This window comes from Corvus brachyrhynchos, unplaced genomic scaffold, assembly GCF_000691975.1.
Source record: "Corvus brachyrhynchos isolate BGI_N302 unplaced genomic scaffold, ASM69197v1 scaffold3, whole genome shotgun sequence".
Classification (NCBI taxonomy): domain Eukaryota; kingdom Metazoa; phylum Chordata; class Aves; order Passeriformes; family Corvidae; genus Corvus; species Corvus brachyrhynchos.
The window spans coordinates 10,748,850-10,768,837 of record NW_008237619.1 but is presented as its reverse complement, the minus strand read 5'-3'; the positions used below and the strand labels follow the sequence as shown (position 1 = coordinate 10,768,837).

General features: G+C 40.8%; 1 protein-coding gene across 1 annotated transcript; it reads right to left on the bottom strand.

Annotated features, from left to right (window-relative positions):
* Positions 1-426: 426 nt before the first annotated feature.
* Positions 427-18,365, bottom strand: LOC103614033 (cell surface glycoprotein CD200 receptor 1-A). The gene is made up of 6 exons (XM_008631900.2): positions 18,062-18,365; positions 6,092-6,400; positions 5,078-5,332; positions 3,713-3,812; positions 2,729-2,780; positions 427-1,476 (listed from the first exon to the last, which is right to left on the bottom strand). Exons 1-6 carry the CDS (start codon positions 18,147-18,149, stop codon positions 1,354-1,356), a joined length of 927 nt encoding a protein of 308 aa, XP_008630122.1. The 5' UTR covers positions 18,150-18,365; the 3' UTR covers positions 427-1,353.
* Between the last annotated feature and the right edge of the window lie 1,623 nt (positions 18,366-19,988).

The following is a 19,988-nucleotide window of genomic DNA, read 5'->3' as shown; positions in this document are numbered from 1 at the left end:
CAGGTTGCTCAGAGCTCCATCCAACCTGTTCTTGAACACTGCCAGCAACGGGGCATTCACAGCTTTTCTGGGGAACCTCTTCTAGTGTCTCACCACCTCACAGAAAAGAAACTTCCTCCTAATATCTAATCTAAACCTACTCTCTTTCAGTTTGAATTCATTCCCCCCTGCCCTGTCACTGCACACTCTTGTAAAAGTCCATCTCTGTTTTTCTTGCAGGTTCTCTTCAGGTACTGGAAGGCTGCAATTAGGTCACCCTGCAGCCTTCTCTTTTCCAGGCTGAACAATCCCAGCTCTCTCAGGCCTTCCTCATAGGAGAGGGGCTTCATCCCTCTAATCATCTTGATAGCCTCCTCTGGATCTGCTCCAGCAGATCCATGTCCCTCCTGTGCTGAGGACCCCAGATCTGGATGCAGCACTGCAGGTGGGGTCTCACCAGAGCAGAGCAGAGGGGCAGAATCCCCTCCCTCCCCTGCTCGCCACACTGCTTTGGATGCAGCCAGGATGTGTTTGGCTTCTTGGACTGCAAGTGCATGTTGCTGGGCTGTGTCCAGCCTCTCACCCACCCCAAGTCCTTCTCAGCAGGGCTGCTCTCAATCTGTTCATCCCCTGGCCTGTGTTGATACTGGGGGTTGTCTCAGCCTGGGTGCAGCCCCTTGCACTTGGTCTTGTTAAACCTCATGAGATTCCCATTGGCCCTCTTCTTAACCTTGTCCAGGTTCTTCTGGATGACATCCCATAATGGCTTCTCAAAATACTGGATATGAACCTAACAAGTGAATTAGTCATGCTAGTGCAGTCTCTTTCTTAGTGGATGACCTTCTAAATTTCTCCCTTATTTCCATTTTCAAAACCCAAGTCTTCCCTACCATTATCTTCTGCTATTTGAGGTATTCAGTGATGATCAGTACTCAGGTCACATGTTACTAACATATGAATTAGAAAAAAGTGGCTGTTGGTGGAAGAGTGTTTCATTTTAGTTCAGACATAACACTCCTCTGGTCTCCCAAATGTGTGCATCATAGTGTCAAGTGCATCAAAGTAACTACAAGTGACTGACAAAACTAGGATCTCCACGGCAAGAACAGCAAAGGGAAGACTGGTCACAACTTCTTTTCCAGGAAAAACTGTGGTGTGTGGTCTGTCACGTCTTCCCAAGGAATAACACATTTTCCCAAGGAAGAAAGCAAAATGGGGAAAAAAAGAACTATGGACTCATCAGCAGGCAGAGGTGTTTGAACAGACCTAGTGGTCTATGCTGCTCCAAAATCTGAAGAAATCCTCTGAGAAGTTTCTTTCTATAAGCAGTCTTCTATAAAGTACCTCTTTCCTTTTCCGGTGTTGTTGAATCATTCATGCTTCTGTACACAGGTCTTGTGGAAGATTCTGCCCCACTGTCAGATCAGACACTGAGTTGTAAATTACATTCTCCTTCTGCACATAAGTAGTATAAGGTTCCACTTCCATCGTGTCATCCTAGCAAAACAAAACCAAGAAGTGTGAATACAAGGAGGAGTTTAGTTTGGCAAGACTCTGCAAATCTTTCATCTGGACTGAAGAAAATAACTGGGAAATAGTGCTCTCATATTTATTCCTCTTCAACTAAGGGAAAAAACCCCCTTCTATTGCTTTTTCTACCAAGGAAAATGGATTGCTGTTCCTGTCAAAGATTTGGAGTGTAAAGCTAAGGTATTGTTTCACTTGCCACCTTTTTTTCCCCTTTTACTCTACTTATTTTGGCCTGAAAAAAAAAATTGTATTAGGTTCTAATTCTCTAGAAAGAGCAAATAATATGCTGGAGTGTTGACCTTGATTTGTTCCTCCATCAGCCTACAATTTAATAAAAGTCATATGACATGACAGCAAGAACACTGGAACTTAAATCATTATTTTACATTAATGCAGCTGCATCTGTCAGCAACAACGGGGAGGTAGGAACAGCAGAACACTAATAACTAGATTTGACTAAGTCTCTTCAGAAACTGAAGCATCTTTTAAAGTTGATGACAGATTTGGAGGCTAGTGTATACTGTGGGTGCACAGATACAATATAATTGTAACACATCTTGTCTGCATAGAGATGCTCTTATTTGGGTTTGGCAGCAGAGAACAGAGACAGAGCTGACAGGTGAATTGATCAGCTACACAGGAAGCTTTTAACAACGTAGGGAATCCAATAATATCTCCCAGTTTGCAGCTCAGCACTTCTTCCCTTGCCTTGAGTATGATTATTTCTTTGATTGTAGATTCACCATGCAAGAAAAAGACTGGCCTTCAAAACTCACATTACCATTCTGGACACCAAAAGAGATATTCTTTTTCTATTGGTGTCTGTTAATCTTGTTGCTTAATCTTCTTGTTCACTAATAGTTTTCTTAATACTCCCCAACCCAAGATATTGAGTACCTTCCTGATTATTATTTGGAGAGCAGTTGTGGTCAGAGTATCTGATATGATGAGGGAAATGTGCTAGGACTCACTTCTTGTTAAGATTAAAGGATGGCAGTAGCTGAGTGTTTGCTGTTGGAACACCCCTCTAGTGTTTGCTCCAAGGGAAGATAAGCTTTGTTTTGTCCTATAAAGAGCTAAGAGTAAATATATAAGACACAGTAGTACTTGCTGAAAGCAGAGAGTAAAAATCTAATGTTTTCCTTTCACTGGTCATGTTTCCATGGCTACCAGAAGATCCCTGATTTGGTGATGGTCTAATTTGGAGCATTGTCCTTACTTGTTGGGAATGTGCAGGAGCAATTTCAGGAGGCTTGGTTTTGTGGCATGGTCTGTGAAAAAGAAAACAAATATTAAAACATGTTTGGCTGGATCACAGCTTGGTTTCTTTGATCAAAAGCTTATGACATATTTATTTTTCTTCTCTTCAAGAGTAAAGCTTTCTCATGTTTCTCTCTCCTTGAATTTGATCCTGAAATTATAGCACCTTAATTTTCTTAAGAAGTCTTTTCTCATGTTTGTGGGAGCTTGTACATAAAATGGAAGCAAAAGATTAAAATCAAAGCTCTCTGTAAGTATATACATTTTGTGGTTAGTGGAATTGTATAGAACTAATTCTTCACCTCAGAGGGAAAAGGCCTGAGAGAAAAACAGTTTCTGAACAGGCAAATGAGGAACATAGCTGACGTCTTCAGTACAGGTGCCAATTCAGCTTTCCACTGCACAAATGATTTCTGTAGATTTTCCTTTGAACTACTTTTTTTTCTTCATAGGAAATCCTAAAGAGGCTAGACTCCAGCTACACCCAGGGAACTTTTTCATAAATACAGATACAATCTGCTGTCCCTTCTGATCATATGGCAGGCTGGCATTGATCAGCCCTCTGGCATTTAGCACAACTTACTAGGCAGCAGAACAAACGCCCTGATCTAACCAAGAGAGACACTGACAGACTATCACAGTATCTGAAGAACAGTTTTACTCTCACAAATTCCTATCAGAATGAAGAGCTCCCCTTTAGCAGGAAATGCAATGAGGGCCCTCAGCCAACTTCTTCCCATTTATATTTTACTCAGGTGCATTATTCCATGAAGATGTGCGCAATGCACAGTGTCTGCAGTACAGAAATATTTGATGTAGTTAATTCAGTTATTCACAGCAGCACAGACTGACACAATCATATTATTTCAAGACACAAACAGTACTTTAATATATCTTCCAGTGCTAGAAAATATTTCCTTAGCACCTTATCACACATACATACCTATCACTGCAGAGCTTGAAATAGTGAATGACACCCAACAAGATTATAATGAGCAGAACACAAGGAATGGCGTAGACATACCGGATAAAGCTGTCTCCCTCTAAACACAAAGAGACAGTCTCAGTTATATCTTCTTACTTCTCAGTTTCTCTCTTATTTCAGTAGAAGATTAAAGTTGTTTTAGCATATACACATATTTTCAGCATGCTTGTAAATGAAATATAGAATGAAATAGAATGTCCTTCAGCAGAAGGGAAAGTCAGTAATGAAACCTGGCTGAGAAACACAAATAGAGTCTGTGTCGGAGACTAAAGCAGATTCCACAAATCCCACAGTGGACACTCAGAATATTTTTTCACAATGCCACATCTGAGCTCCTCTCAAGGACTCAGCTTTTCTCAGTACTCATGTGTAGTTCTCAAAAGCAACAAGAAAATCAAATACCAGAACCCAAGGGTCATACAGTGTCAGACATTCACAACTTGGAATGAAGTAATTCATTTTTTTCTGCTAGCCACACAAGAGTTGACTCTCTTTCTCTCTCTTACCATTGATGCCATGATGATTTTTGCCTTTTCTTTTATACTCCTGTTATACCTTTTTACAACTTCTGTATTCTTAGTGCTTTTTGCCTACATTCTTGGATTTGTTTGTTCAGCTAAGAGACAAAATATTTTAGAAGCTTCGCAGTTAGGGATCAGTGTGCCCCAGACCCCAAGGTCCTCTCCAGAACACATTCTGTAAACCAAGATAGAACCATCCAGGGGAAGGTTCCTTGGGGAGGGGGGCTCATCTGAGCCTCTCATTGGGGAATTTTTGATAGATATGCTAATTAGTAAGACCTATAATGTTACACCAGATCTTTTGGGGGTGGGCATTGCGGTGTGCATTAAAGGACATTCGACCTAGACATAGCGCACCTAAAGATCCTTAAAACAAATACCAAGGTAAAATCCCTTTTTCCCTTCTAACCATGTTTGACTCTTGATTTTAAGACCAAGAAAACGCATCACCATAACATTTACGTTTGCATAAAAAAAAAAAAAATTGCTGATATTCTCATTCCAAGTTATTATTTTATCCCAAAGATCATGACTGATTTGTCTTCGCTTCCAACAGCATTTCCACTACCAAAAGAACGCTACAACATTTGTATATATATCCCTCTCAGGGAAGAAACCATTGGGAAATAGTGTCCAGAACACAAACAAGCTGGTGATGTTTCTGGGCAAAGGCAGCTGGGGATGATACCCTTGTCTTTGCAGGACTTCAGTGAATATTTTAGAGATTTTCCCTCCTAGAAGGAACATGAGCTGACAAAGCTGAACAGGGGTTTGAACACCAAACATACAAAGGGAAACTCACCTAAGGGATAACACGCTATGGACTCACTCCAGTTCCCAGCTGGGTGGGACATCATGCAGGTGGTCACATTGGTCACACTGGTGTTACTTGCTGTGAACCTGCTGAGAACAGTCACTGTCCCGTTGTCGTGGCCTTTTTCCTCTGCAGTGGAGCTGCTCTCTGGGACCCACGAGAGCTGAGCCGGCGGCTTCCCTGCTGCTGCCTTGCACACGGGGCTCCCCTGCTCATCACAGTACAGGCTCGGCCTTGGGGGCGCTGCAAAGCACCAGCAAGGGGAGATGCATGGAGTTAGTTTGGCACAGCAGGGCTGGGCTGTTCTTGTTCCCTACCCAAAATGAACCCAGTGCAAAGAGGAGGATAAGGCTGGAGGTCCCATCCCATCCCATCCCATCCCATCGCAGAGATGTGGCCCCAAAGCACAAGAGACAGACAGTGTCTCTTTTTCCCTTTTGCACAATTCTCTCCCACTCAGGTGAGCCTCACCTCAGCCATTCATATCCTCTGTGAGTACATGGGAAATTGCTTCACACCTGTCATTTCTAACCAGTGGGAAAGGAAACAGCAGAAAGAGTTTTGGAAAATAAAGAGAAGGGATATGGCAGCTACTATCAATGAAATCCATGAGTTTATCCCAGCAAGAATTACAGAATGGCTTAGGTTAAGGGAATTTTAAGGGACCTCAAAGATCATCTAGTTCCAACCTCACTGCCATGGGCAGGGACACCTTCCACCACCCCTGGTTGCTCAGAGACCCATCCAGCCTGGCCTTTAACACTTCAAAGGATGGGGCATCCACAGCTTCTCTGGGCAACCTGTTCCAGTGCCTCACCAGCCTCCCAGTACAGAATTTCTTTCAAATATCTGATCTAAATCTTCTCTCCTTCACTTCAAAAAAAGAAAAAAGTTCCACTTCTTGCTGCACACTTCCCCTGCTGCATGGGCAGAGGAGCTCTGTATGTCCAGGCCTGGCCATGGTCCTTTGGATAACTGTAAAAGGAGCAAGGAGTGCCTTACCCAGCACAGTCAGGTGGTACGTCATGGGGAAATTCCCCTCTGTTGATACCATTTCGCAGCTGTAATTTCCCTCCTGGGCTATTCCCACTTGCCGTATCTCAAGGGCAGGAGCCAGATGTGGTCTGAATATCAAGTTTATGTTGTCACAGCAGTTTGTTCTGTTTGTCATGTTCTTATCAGCCCTGTATACCAAGGAGCAGGAGCCTCCAGCCTTGGGGCTTGTTGTCCATGTCAGCATAGTGATATTTCCTTTGAGAGGGCAGGTGAGTACTGAGCTGTCACCTACAGTCACTGACACTCTGCTGTTCCCTGAGGAGAAAAAAAAAAGAACATGTGAGACGGTGCCCAGGGATGTCTTAGCCTTGGAGTTGTGGTCTGCACTTCACAAGGAGACGTCTGCCCTGGTACACACCAGCATGAGGCCATGGCTGTGCTCATCTGCACATTGTCTGTCATCTCTTATTGTAACTGTGGGTTGTGGAGCCAGTGGCCTGTCACAGCCAACCCTCGCAATACTGTCAACAAATTTCCCACTGGGGATCATCTTAGCGGACAAGACTGGATACTGGAGAAGGACCCTACTGCTGCCCATTGTCTTAAGCAGTTCAGCATCCAAACAGTGTGCTTCTATCAGCAAATCCTCCAGTGGGTTGCTCACAGGGCTGAAAATACAGAAATATGACTATTACATCTGGTCACATGATAGTGGCTTTTCTCTGGAACTGTTGCTACCAACAAAGTAAACAGTTTTACTTCTGCATTCCTACGAATCCAGCACTGTGGGCAAAGGCCATCTACACCTCTCAGGCATTACACAGGCGCACATAACAGTGATGGAGCTTTGTGTAGGAGGAAAGTCATGCCTAAGCTTTCTAAATATTTTTCATATATTTGTAGCTTTGTAGATTTCTAATACATGGCTGTAGCTCCCAGTACTTTTCCTACCCCTTTGCCCCTACATTTTAGAACAATAAGGTAACACTAGGACGTATTACACTACATTCCTGAAATATTATTTAGTCTTGCCTCTTTAGCCAAGGACATCATATTTTTTTTACCATGTATCCTAGACATAATAAATATGGGTCTAGAAACTTGGGGGGGTGGTGCTCCATATGGAGCAGAACCAAAAGGGGGATTACTTAACTAACTGCTCTTTTAATTGGACACTATTGTTAAATATGCTAATTTGTTGAACTTATAAAATTGTAGAACTCCTGTATTACATAGGCATTTTGCCATATTTACACCTGGATGCCTCCAATTAAAGACCTGCTTTTATATTACTTACTATATTAATACTGTCTTGAAAGTGTATTGTTTTGTTTCTAGATTTTGAAGGCATCAAAAGAATTTTGCCTTATGTCTCAGGGTTGTCTTATATGTGCATTAGTGTTGCCTACACGTCCATAGGCAGCCTCTTTTGTGAGGCACTGGTGAGACTCAGAGAAGAGTCTGAGGCACAGGTTGTGAAGAGTAGGAGAGGGAATGGAACTTTTGTGTCCCAAGGAATCCCTAGAATTCACAATGTACGTGAATGAAAATTCACAATTAATGAGTTAACAGGAATAATACCCATAGCTGTAGTCCAAACAAACCTCTATTTACCACTTCACTCAGTTCCTCTTTTAGTAGATGGCCATTAAACTTTGGGGCCGTAAACCACTCATCTCTCAGTTCCCTGTGTCACTGGTGGAACACAAGTTGCTCTTTCCTTGGGCTGAGCAATGGTTTTAGTGGCATTCTGAAAGCTGTGTGTGAGGAGAAAATCAGAGTACTACTTTCAAAACATGCATTAATCTGGACAGACAGCTAAAGTTAACCAATCTGATTGGTACTGACAAATGAGTTTTTCACAAATGATTCCAAAAATGTTAACCCCCTCCCCAAATCTTCCAAGCAGATACACTAACGCAGCAATTGAAAGTTCATCTGGAATACGCAAAGAATTAGAAGATTTAATTTTTGCATGATTAGTCAAACTCTTGTCAGTCTTCCTCCATGGTAGCAGACCTGATTCCTGATTTTGTTGGGTTTTGCTACCCCCTACCCAGGTCTGGAATTATATTACCTGCGCTGTTCAGCACAATGTGAGGCCCAGTTCCTGAACATTCACAATGCTATAAGCAGTGGTCTTAATGAGCATCAACTTTAAATCATTGGTCAAATCATTACTATTAGCCTCTTTGAGAAAACTATAGTTGGTTTTACCTCGATAATATTATCTGAAACCTCATCATCTTCTTGAATCTAGGTGAATGAACCATTGCAGCTCAAGCACTTTTGCTTGTTTGACTGTTTTCTTGGGAAATGATTGCTGTCTTGCAAAATGAACACAGTTCACTGCCTTTTAACTTCTTATATATTCCTTTAAAGGTTTTTGCCTTTTCATTTTGAGCATTAGGTATCCTTGGGGTGAAGACACTTCAGCTGTTAAGAGTGTTCTGTGATGCATTATTACACTGGAGGTGTTTTTAAATGACAAGTATTTTTCTCCCTAATCGCATTCCAAGAAAATGTGAGGCACCTGTTTTAAACTCTGATGATTTTACCAGGAGTGGAAATAAAAGAAGCCTTTTGTCTCGTGATAGTTTCTGGATGAGTTCAATGAATGTCTCTGAAAATTGGAGAACAAAGTGTTTCCTCTCCTAGTTTTACATTGCTGAGGGCCTCAGAGCTCCGAGTCATGCAGAGTATGGCTGACCTCATCTGAAAATGACTAAGCAAACCCAAGCACTCAAACAAGCCCATGTATTGGAGCTGGGATTTTTTGGATGATGTTTGAAAACATTGAGCATGAATGACAGTGCTGTACATATTTAACTGTGTACACTTTCATTTACATATTAAAGCAGCATCATTTTACTTGTCTTTCAACTCTTCATCTCCTAAGGAGCTCATTGCAATGTAAAAGTTCCCCAACATAATGGGTTTTCACGCTTCAAGGCTGTAAAGAAAGAGGCAGTGAAAGTGGGGCTTTCTGCCATGCCCTTCATATTCTCCTCTGAATGAATCAGGTACCATTCACTTCAAATAAGAAACCACATCAGTCAGCTTATAATCTGCTGAATCAAGTTTAAGTACAAGTTTAGGTTTACAGAAAATTTGTAGAAGGCTTGTGAAATCCCCTGTATCTTGTTATTAATTCAGAAGGCTCTTAGTAAGGCAAGAGCTTTTCCCCAGATGGCCGATTATTAGTAAAAAATCTTCTTGCTTATCCTCTCCATACTGCTTTCTAGTTTTGCAAAGGTGCCTTATTAATATAAAAGGTTAAACTGTTTTTACTTTACTGCCTCTTTCATTGCTAGAGTGCAGGTAAGCAGCATTAGTGTAAATATTAATTGTGAATTTTCTTCCTCGATCTGCTTTTTTTCTGTACATGCTGCTAGAAACATGATCATTCGATTTCTTTTACAGAAGAATGTGTCTGCCAAAAATCCTCAAAGGTTTGGTTAATTTGTGCTTCCGAAGTAACTCTGAAGTGACTTACAAGCAAAATAGGACTGGACCTGGGTAATACTTGATGAGGAGCTTCCAAACCATGAAGAATAATGTAATCCATTTTCGTAGCAGTTTCTGATGAACTTTCCATTTCAAGCTAAAATATAATCTCAGGAAATGTCAAAACTTGCTAGTTTTTACCACAGAGTGAACTTTATTTAGAAGCCATCCAAAATGGATATTCCCAGAAGTTAATATGCAAATAGCTATGGGATCCACAAGCTCAAAGGCTGTTCTTTAAATGGAAATTATCCTCAGCCTTATCCTGTCCTTCCTGGTCAGCCTTAGCATTTCCTCCAGTTTGGCGATGTTGCTAGGACCTCATGTTAGACTGAAGTTGGGCATACTCTGCTTTCTCTAATTTCTCTGAGCCTACCAAAAGCCATCTAAGTATCTAAAAGTATATTTTTATTAGAACATAAATCAATATGCTAGAAAGGGACAGTTCTGCGGGGAATGCAGAATTGCTGGCTATACTCATGAAAATAAAAGACAAGAAAATAAATTTCCTCTGCTTCCTCTACCCCTAAAGAACAGGTTCTTTCCCTCAATCCTCTTTTCTACTCCACAAGCTTTTGTTGACTTGTCAGGCTGCATATTTCTTACATGATGACATCTGAGCTCCTTTTCCCTCACTTCCATGACTTCTTGTGGGTCTGCTCCAATCAAGCCCTTTGCCTGGGTCTCCTGATCTGCTTTTTAGTCCTTCTTATGCTGCCTGCCCCAGCCTGTGCTCTTGGATGTGGACTGAGCAGCTCTGAGGGAAGACACAATCTCCCCTTCCCTCTGGGAATTTCACTAAACCTAGAGGGTGCATGTTTAATCTGCACGAGAACTAAACAAACGAAAGTATTTCTTGTGGTTTAATCCCAGCTGGCAATAAAGTCCCACACAGCTGCTGGCTCACTCTCGCTCACTCCCCCCACAGTGGGATGGGGAGAGAATCAGAAAGGTGAGAAAACTCTCATGTTAATAGGTAAAGAAAAGCCATGTACACAAGCAAAGCAAAACAAGGAATTCCCAAGGGCAGGCAGGTGTTCAGCCATCTCCAGGAAAGCAGGACTACATCATGCGTAATGGTGACTTGGGAATACAAACATCATAGCTCCAAGCATCCCTTCTTCGTTCTTCCCCTGGTTTTATGTGCTGAGCATGATGCCACATGGTCTGGAATACCCCTATGGCCAGTTGGGGTCAGCTGTCCTGGCTGTGTTCCCTCCCAGCCTCTTTTGGACCCCCAGCCGACTCACTGGTGGTGTGAGAATCAGAAAAGGCCTTGGCTCTGTGTAAGCACTGCTCAAAACATCCTTGTAATGTCAACACAGTTTCCAGCACAAATCCAGCTCCATAGTAACTACTGTGAAGAAAATTAACTCTATCCCTGCCAGAAACCAGCACAGCATTCCATTCTGTTAAACAGGAAAGGTTCAGTGCTGCAAGTGTTCTAATTCAGACCTGTCATCACAACACTGTTTTCTGGAATGGTCTTTCATGCTGCAAAGTGGCTAAAAGTCATTTGCTGATGTTTCCTCTGTGATAAGCAATTGGTTTATGACCATTGCATTAGGGAAGATATATGGCATCCACATCAGCATTTCTCTACTCAAACAAAGGCTCAGAAACAAACCAGCAATGTTGCATGGCTACATCTCTCAAGGTGAAATCTCATTTTACAGCTGAGCTGAACTGACAGCTTGCTGTGGCTGAAAAAGGGGATAAGAGGTGCAGCAAAGGCCTCATCATCTGTGGGCCTGCAGAGAACAAGTGATGTGAAGAGGTGTGAGCTATCACACTCTTCAGTGTGATAGCTCACACTGCATCTCGGTGCAGTGCTAACTGTAGGATGGTAATTAAATGTCAGTACTGTTAAATATTTCATTGCACACAAGAGAGATAAAATGAAAGGTCATATATCCACATATTTATTGTAAATAACATCTCATTTTCAGTCATGTTCTTCACAATGAGTTGACTCTGGAAAACAGCAATCATTTTTTCTGTTAGCCAGAAAGAGCAGAGCTCAGGAAACCAGGATTACGTGCTGCCTGTCACACCAATGTGGAAAAAAGGTGAGTCAGGTTCTGGGAGTTCTGTACAGCACCAGGCTGAACCGTTTTATTTTGGTTGTGAATGCAAATCCATTGTGAACAGGTTTCACCTTGGAGACTCATCTGACAGTAGCAGGCCTTTAGACTGAGGTCCTCCAATTTGACTCCAGCCTTTGAAATCTAATTATGCCTCATTGTCTCTCCTTGACTGTTGAAGAAGACTTCAAGCCATGTCTAAGAAGGTTCTCAAGCTCTATTGCAGTGCATTGAGTGCACATTCCAGCACAATGACAGATTCCACTTTTATGTTTGAAAACGGACATATCCTCTCTCAGGAAAAAACAAACTCGGTTGAGGAGTTCACATTTGTGTTTCAAAAATGTGCTGGTTATTGTTGTCATGGTAAGATTACTGTAATTGACTTTGCTCCTTTTTCTTCAGTGTGGTTTATGTAGAGTGTTCGACAGCTCTCATGAATAACTAGTTGCACCAGCTTCTTTGCAGTATCACTTATTTAGTCATTTCTCCTGTTTCTCAGAGACTTTCCCACACTAAAAGAAGAAAGATTTTAAAAACAGGAAAATTTGATGGTGAAGCCACTAAACTATTGAGGGGAATCACTGCAAAATCAGACACAGCTACGCAGGTTGAAAGTGCTTCTGGTTGCTTTCAAACACGAAAGATTTCCAGCCTCTGTTATTCTTTATAGCAGGTTTTAAACCACAGTAGAACTTTTTGTTGCCTCAATTTCCATGACAGCCTCTTCCAAAATTTAACTGTTAAAGAGTTTTTGCACTATAAAGAGACTGCTTTACTTTCTCCAACATATTTCTCAGACATCCTACTGATTCTTTATTTCTTAGAGCAACAATTTACCACATCATTTTGATGGATCTTCCCCCTACACCCCCTGCAGATATTAAACTTAGAGATATAATGAACTGAAACAATGATCATACCACAGCAAATGCCTAACTGTATCTTGGAATGAATGTAATATATGAGTCACAGCAAGTCATAATCAAAAAGGCAGCACCGGACGCTTGGAAGAGTTCAGATACAACAGTATCTGTGTTCTGCATCTGCGTTCCCCCTCTACTGCCACAGAGTTCCTGTGACACTCCGCAAGGCTTGTCTAGAATGAAATGAAAGATAAATAGAAGTGCTTTGCACTAGGGTAGGAATTGCTAACATACTGACAGACTCGTATATTGTGGCTTTGTGACTGTGAGAACATAGTCACAACAGCACAGGATGGAGGGTAGGCTAAAAAACACCCCTGTGTTTCAGGTGAGTAGTAAGTAGTTAGACTACTTTAATTTTCATTATAGAAATACATCAAATAGCTGACCTAAGCTCATATGACTCTGTTTCTTGAAACTGAGAGCACAGCTTTTTCAGCACACATATATCTTTTAAAGGACACATTAAAAGACTTACACCTTTATTGCTAGTTTCACACTCATACTGTTTTATCCATACTTATCATTATTCCTCGAAAAGATATCCTATTCTCATTTAATTCTAGTTAGGCTTTTTCCTTATCTTCAGAAATTCCTTTCTTCCTCATACTCAAGTTGTTATTTTGCTCTTCTTTTGACACATTTCTTTTCTGTCACCACTACCATGCCAGTTGCAGTACTTTTCTTGCCACCAATACTGTGTCACTCTTTCTTGCTGTTTCATGCAAGCTGAAATAGCAACCTTACACACTTTGTCATTGGTTTTACAATATGAAGTGCTCATAGCATGGCTGGATTTTTTTAGATTGCAAACTTCAACGTGACTTTATATGTTGCAGAGGGCTGAGGACACTGATAGCACTCAATAGTGATCCCAAGGTTTCAGTCTTCCCATTCAAGGTGGAATATACCTTTGCAGTTGCCAGTTCCTAGTGTGTAACTTTTCTATGATCTTTCGATCGTCTTGAGCTTTCTCCAGTATCTTTTCAAGCAGTCTTTCAACACAACTGATTTTGAAGGCAATGAAAAGATGTTAATGTGTTTGATACAGTGTCCTCTTGAAAAAAATTAGGCTGAAAGAATAAAGGGACAACTACATGATGGATGAAGAACTGGGGTAAGGAGAGAAAGAAAAGGCAGTTAAATGGAGGTGCCAGGTTGAAGGTAGCTTGCTGATAATGTTTCTCAGCAGATGATTTTTGCTGTAATTCCGTTTAACTTTTTTACTAATGGCATTGGCTGTATCAGGAGTGTGTGAGGGAATTTGTTGAAAGCAGGAAGAATACAGTGTCATTAGTGTAAAGAATTGATATGTCACACTAAAAGAACCAATTGACCTTGATGAGTAGAATGATAGATGTGTGCTGAAATTCAGCAGCTAAAAATGTCATAATGATAAAACCAGGTAGTACAACAAATTTTGACTGGAAAGTAGAATAGAGAACCATGCCTCAATCAGTATTAAAACCAACTTTTCAATAAAATAGGTGCTTGTTTTGATGCTCAAATTGTTTATTTATTTTCATCACTGCAATTCGATCCAGTGATTCAGTGATTTATCCTCACGTAAATAAGTTATGTCTCGATATAAACATGACTGTGTAGAAAAAAAAGGATGTGTACACTTGTTAAATGAAGAAATTAGTTGGTGTTTAAACGATGTGTCAGTCATGCAGTTTAGAGAACAAACACTGTTGGCCAAATCCTCAGCTGATAATAAATCATCACTGAACTTAACAAGCTGTTACATAGTACACCAGTCTGGCTGTAAACTTTGAACTTTGCTCCTTTTGTATGCAAAGTAAGTACATCTTTGTCCTTGCAGAATATGAGCTGGAATGGATGAGGGGAAAAGGGATTTGCACTGGATGTCGAAGTGCCTTGGGTAGAATTGCTTTAAGAGTAGCACTGTGACACCACGTGTAACAAAGTGCTTCCAGTTCTCACTACAGAAACAGATGCAGATTGTTTTATATTTTGTTCTGTGTGCTGAACTTGGCCTTTTACTCTCGGCCACATGAGAAGAAAAATAAACCAAGTACTCTTCACTTACGCTTAAGCGGCATTTTCCTACTATTCTAAACAAAAATAGATCATTGACTGCAAACTGTAGGTTGTGTGCCTTCTTTTTTCACTCTTTGCTGACAGCAGATAAGGGACTGCTGTGAAAACATACTTATGACCTCACTTTTATACGATTAAAATCTCAGTCATACCCTGTTTAGTGCTTATCTTTAGGACGGTAGTTTTCATCCCAGCATTTTCTTATTCAACACCAAGATAAGGCAGCATAAGAAAATCCCCTACACATTTTTTTCTTATGAATGATTGTACCTCTAACTACAAAATATATCAGCTGTGAGTTTTAAGTAGCATGTGTCTCTAGAAGTGCATTCGCAGTTAACGAAAATCTGCTTCCTTTGTAGGTCATGAAGTATGTGGTCAACTTGCAAGACTGAAATTCCTTCCTTCTGTGGTTTTGAAAGCAGACAAGTTCAGACAGGAATGCACTCAGTGTGTTTGGACCACAGCAAAGTAAAATGTTGGTATCATAAGGACACGCTTGGAAGGTTGTACTATGGCAATTTAGATGCGTTCTAAGAAAATTTTTGCTCAAAATAGTACAGAATTATTTTCTAAGAATTTGGATGAGAAAAACAGGCTGCTTGGATTAAGATGTTTTTAGGGTAAAAGAAGTCAGAACGATTCCAGCACATAGTCCCAAAGGAGCAGCAAAGAAATAGTAAAATGGAGACAAATGTAAGTTTAGCATAATAGTTTTTTTAGGCTATGATTTTTTATATCTGGAGCAAGACTCCACCATAAACTAGAATAGAAGGCAACAGAGACAGGTGCAGTGAAACATACTAGGACAGAGAGAGTCAAAAGGCAATGAAACACTAGTACACTAGTGAAAAAGAATTTGCCAGTTTTTTAAGGAAAGAAACTAAATGAAAGCAGTAGCATTCAAGAAAGTTATGTAGGAGAACTTGAACTATAGCTAGGTTGCTCTGTAAATCAACTTTACTTTTATTCACCTCATACTCTACAATTCCAGCACAATGTCACAGACTTCAATTTTGCACTATTGATAAAACTGAACAACCATAGAAAATCACATCTCATTACTGATAATAGATTTCTTGCAACTTCCTGTGAAGCAGTTGGACATACCCATTGTCACAGGATGCAACTACAGAGGCAGGACTTACCCAGTCAAATGCTGCAAATGTTATTTCAATAAAAAGAGATTTATTGCATGGACTTCTCATGGAAGATCTTATCTGTCCTTACCACTTCCCTTTGGAGTATGTACACAACCACTTGAGGTGTCGTGTGCTTAGTTAAACTAGAGAAATCTTCAAAGCATTACCAAAAATATTTTAATGCTGAGTCTTTTTCACTGCTGCTCCTGAGGATCATCACGAAAGGAGTTTTAGTAGAGATCATGTCCCAGCAGCTTCAGTAGCTTATTATCCAACTCTACCTGAGGGCAGCTCTAGGTATGACAATTATGAAGCAGCCTCAAGCCTTTTTTCTAAGCTGTCCCATCTGCTGTGGTAAAAACTAACCCAGTCACACAAAAACAACACACTAAGGAAATGTTAAGGAAAATGTTAATGGCGATAAAGTCTGGTTACACACAACAGTTTTTTCACTACTTTATGTTTTTCAGAGTAGCTTGCTCTAGTCTTCAGAAGGGGGGACATAGATCCTTCTCACCTTCATGCAACACTGTGTATGACATACATGACTAAAATTATGTGGACAAAATTCACACATTGGATCAGCTTGACACATTTAGCCTATGATCTCTGAAGAATAAAAACCCCTTGCCACTAGATCTTGCTCAGAGGAGCCACCCTAACATAGAAGGAAACAAGTTTAGGATCAGTGCTAGCTAAAAACTTCCCATCAAACGTGGGCTGCTTTTTATTGGGAGCAGGTTGGAGGAAGAGATTTCAGGTGTGAAATAAGATTTTAATGGAACATCTTTTTCTACATTCTTTGAATGGCAATATATTTCATTAACCAAGACACCAAGAAATTAAAATCCAAGTACCTTAGGGTGAAAACCCCCCAGTTTTTGGCATTGGACTTTTTAAAATATTTCCAGCAAAGTGAATTTTTTAAAATAATTTTTGCCAGTAGGGTTCCCCTGTCTCTCCATTTTCTTCAACATTCTGTGGTGTATCCGCACTCCTTTACTTTTTGAGCAACTGTATTCAAAAATGTAGATGGTCTCTGATGCTACCGAAATTGATCTGTATGAACTTGAGCAGGTTCCTCAGTATTCTTTTGACATAGTTCTTTACCTACAGAATAGGGACAGATTTTTTTACCACCAGTATGCCTGTTGTGAGGTTAGTGATTCAAAGTTTAATAATGTTCATGAAGTATTTAAATTTTTTTCAGTGGGTAGCACTGAGGTAACCGTTTGGGATCCTTTATTATCACTCAAACACATTATAGATGGATGTTCCATCACTGCCAACAATGACTGCATCTGTTTTGCTTTAAAATATGACAAAGGAGATATTTTTATTTTCGGACCAAGTGGAATGAAGTAAACTCTTGTCCATTTAGTTCAGTTCTATCTGTCCATAATAGGAATGGACACATGCATGTTACACATTATTCAGAGATGTCTGAAGTTTAATTTTGATCTCATGGACCTATCTGCCTTCTTCCTCCTGTACAGAAACAGTTTAAGTTTCTGGAACTGCTCCTCAAATCCCTAGTTCCATTATCAAGTCCCTGGATTGCTGCATGGTGTCTGGAAGAACACAAGCTCTAAAAATGCAAATGAGCAGTATGTGGGAAACATTAACTGCTGTAGCTAAACTGCATTAAGACTAAGTCAACTACACTAAAGGACAGAAGATCTGGACTGCCACTGCCCTTGGCACAAAAGCCTTTCCCATCTTGATACTGGTCGTGCCCCTTAGAACAAAATTGCAGAAACTGCTCTCCTCTGTCAGGGCATCAGAGACCTTCCACTTCTCCTCTAAAAGATGCAAGAGATCCCTGCCCTATTTCAGAGTGCCTGCAGCCTCTCTTCAGCAGAAACTACATGTCCAAAAGTTTCAACTTCACAAACACTTTCCCAGGCATATTTTTATTTATTTTTTGACATTTTTAGTGTGTCAAAAGGATCAGTTTCTCAGATGACGTGGATTTGGAGGTCTCTGTAAAAGGCCATTTGTGACAAATTGTACATTCCCAGCTAAGGGTCTCTAAATAGTTGCTTACATGGAAGTCACAGGGAAAATTCCTGGCAGCCTTGTGACCACTAAGAAAAGAGGAGCAGGAGTGGATATTGGGAAAGCATGCCTTAATTGTGCTTCATAAATTTTAGCACTTAATAAAATCCACTGAATGATTTTCTAGAAAGAAAGGAGCTATGCACATTTCCCGTTCTTACATCCCAATGGCCAGTTGGTCCGAGTTAGACTCACCTGATAATCTCATGACCTTGGTGATGGTGAGCAGCACAAAAACATACACAGTCTTCCCAGCCATCTTCATGTTGGTTCCTGCTTTCATGGCTCAGGCAGCTCACTCCATCCATCCCTCCACCAGCTTAACTGTGGTCATGGGGAGCATTTCTTGCCTGCCAGTATATCCTCAGCAGCCAGTGTCAGTGTTTCCTCTCCCCCTTTCCCATGCCTCTCCTTTAGCTGTGCATGCTCCTGATCAACTGGTTCCTCAAAGCTGGAGAGCTTCCTCCTTCTGACTTTTGAGAGCACTTTTCAGAGCTTCCTGTGCTGAGAGCCCAGGCAAACGCTGAGGAAGCAGGGCTGAACAATTCTGCCTTCTGTTCATTGGCTCTCCTCAGGAGGCTGATGAGTGAAGATAAACCCTGCAGCAGAGTTCAGAAAGAGTAAAAGCAGAGGAGAGTATTCAATGTTGAGTTTAATATCAAAAAGGAAATGTTAGTCTTGGGAAACTAAAGAGAAACTTATTCTTCATGTTTCTCATTATTTTTCCTTCTGCTACTTTCTTTATCACATCTTTGGCACCACCTCCAAGAAAATTCTTCTTCATGTCTTCCTCAAAAAAAAAAAAAAAAACAGTCTTACATCTTCTCTGTAAGTGACATTTTCAATTATTTCTCTCTTAAGTACCTACTTAGCACATGGACTTCTAGACTTCTCATATATATACACAGCCTTGTGTGAACTTCTAAGTTCAGGCCTTGTGAACTCTTAAATAAGTTGTAGGTGTATCCTTACTCCATCCCCACCCCTGCCAACTAAAATATTACAAATCCAAACCTCGTTTCTTCCTGAATCTGAAAAAAAATTGTGAATATGGGACAGTTTCCAGAAAAAATGCAGAATGTCTCATTCTGAAGGACTGAAACAAGGAAATAGTAAATGTTTCTGAAATGAAACACTGATACTTCACATTTAAATTATGCTTTTGTTTAGAAACTGATCTAATTTGAAGGGGTCAGAAATCTGTACAAAAGGCAAAAAATCGAGCAATTTTTTTTCTTTTTTGGCACAATTGAAATTACATTTTTCTCTGGATGACTAAAACAAAAAAAAATCCATTATTATGTGCCCTTAATCTAGTGCAGGCTTCCCATGGGGTCACAGCCTCCTCTCAGGCATCCACCTGCTCCAGTGTGGGGCTGCTCCATGGGCTGCAGGTGGATCTCTGCTCCAGTGTGAACTCCCACGGGCTGCAGGGGCACAGCTGCCTAACCATGGTCTGCTGCAGAGAAATCGCTGCTCCAGCACCTTAAGCACCTCGTCCTCCTCCTTCTCTGACCTTGGTGTTTGCAAGGCTGTTTCTTTTACATATTCTCACTCCTTTTGCCAGGTGAAGTTGCTTGGGCATTTTCCCACCCTGCTTAAATGTGTTATCCCAGAGGATGGGCTTTCCAATGAGCAGCAGTGGAGAAGTTTGTGTGCTGAAATTTCCCCAAGCGACACCATGAATTTTACAGGTACTAGAAGCTGTAAAGAAATGAAGCACTCTTTGTGCACAGAGACTTGTTTTCAGAGTTTAATAAGGTTCTTTCCTTTTACAAACTTTTTCACCAAGTGCCTTGACTTTTGTACCAGCAAAGATGGAGGTACTTCACAGAGTAGAGAGAGGAGCCAGCCCGTGGGTGTGGTGAGAGTAAAGAAACGGGATGCATAAAGCAGCATAAATGTCGGTACCATGGGGAAGATGCTGAGCAGTGTGGGAACACAAATAGAACAGACAGGAGCTTTGTGTAGATGAGAAGGATTTGGGTAAAGCACGTGTGTGTATTATGCTAATTCTGTACAGGGTGAATTAAGAGCTGCAGAGTCTTGTGGATCATTCTGCTACTGGCAACATAGTAATTCTCCTGAAAATTTCCACAGGAAAATACTGTCTTTGAATAAG

What these genes read in the sequence shown, in the direction of transcription:
- LOC103614033 (XM_008631900.2), bottom strand. Translation starts at nt 18,149, where the DNA reads ATGAAAGCAGGAACCAACATGAAGATGGCTGGGAAGACTGTGTATGTT. An exon ending in GTACCACCTGACTGTGCTGG is followed by an intron (nt 5,333 to 6,091) that starts GTAAGGCACTCC and finishes GGTGCTTTGCAG; the next exon opens with CGCCCCCAAGGCCGAGCCTG. An exon ending in CTCCTGCACATTCCCAACAA is followed by an intron (nt 1,477 to 2,728) that starts GTAAGGACAATG and finishes TTGTTTTGCTAG; the next exon opens with GATGACACGATGGAAGTGGA.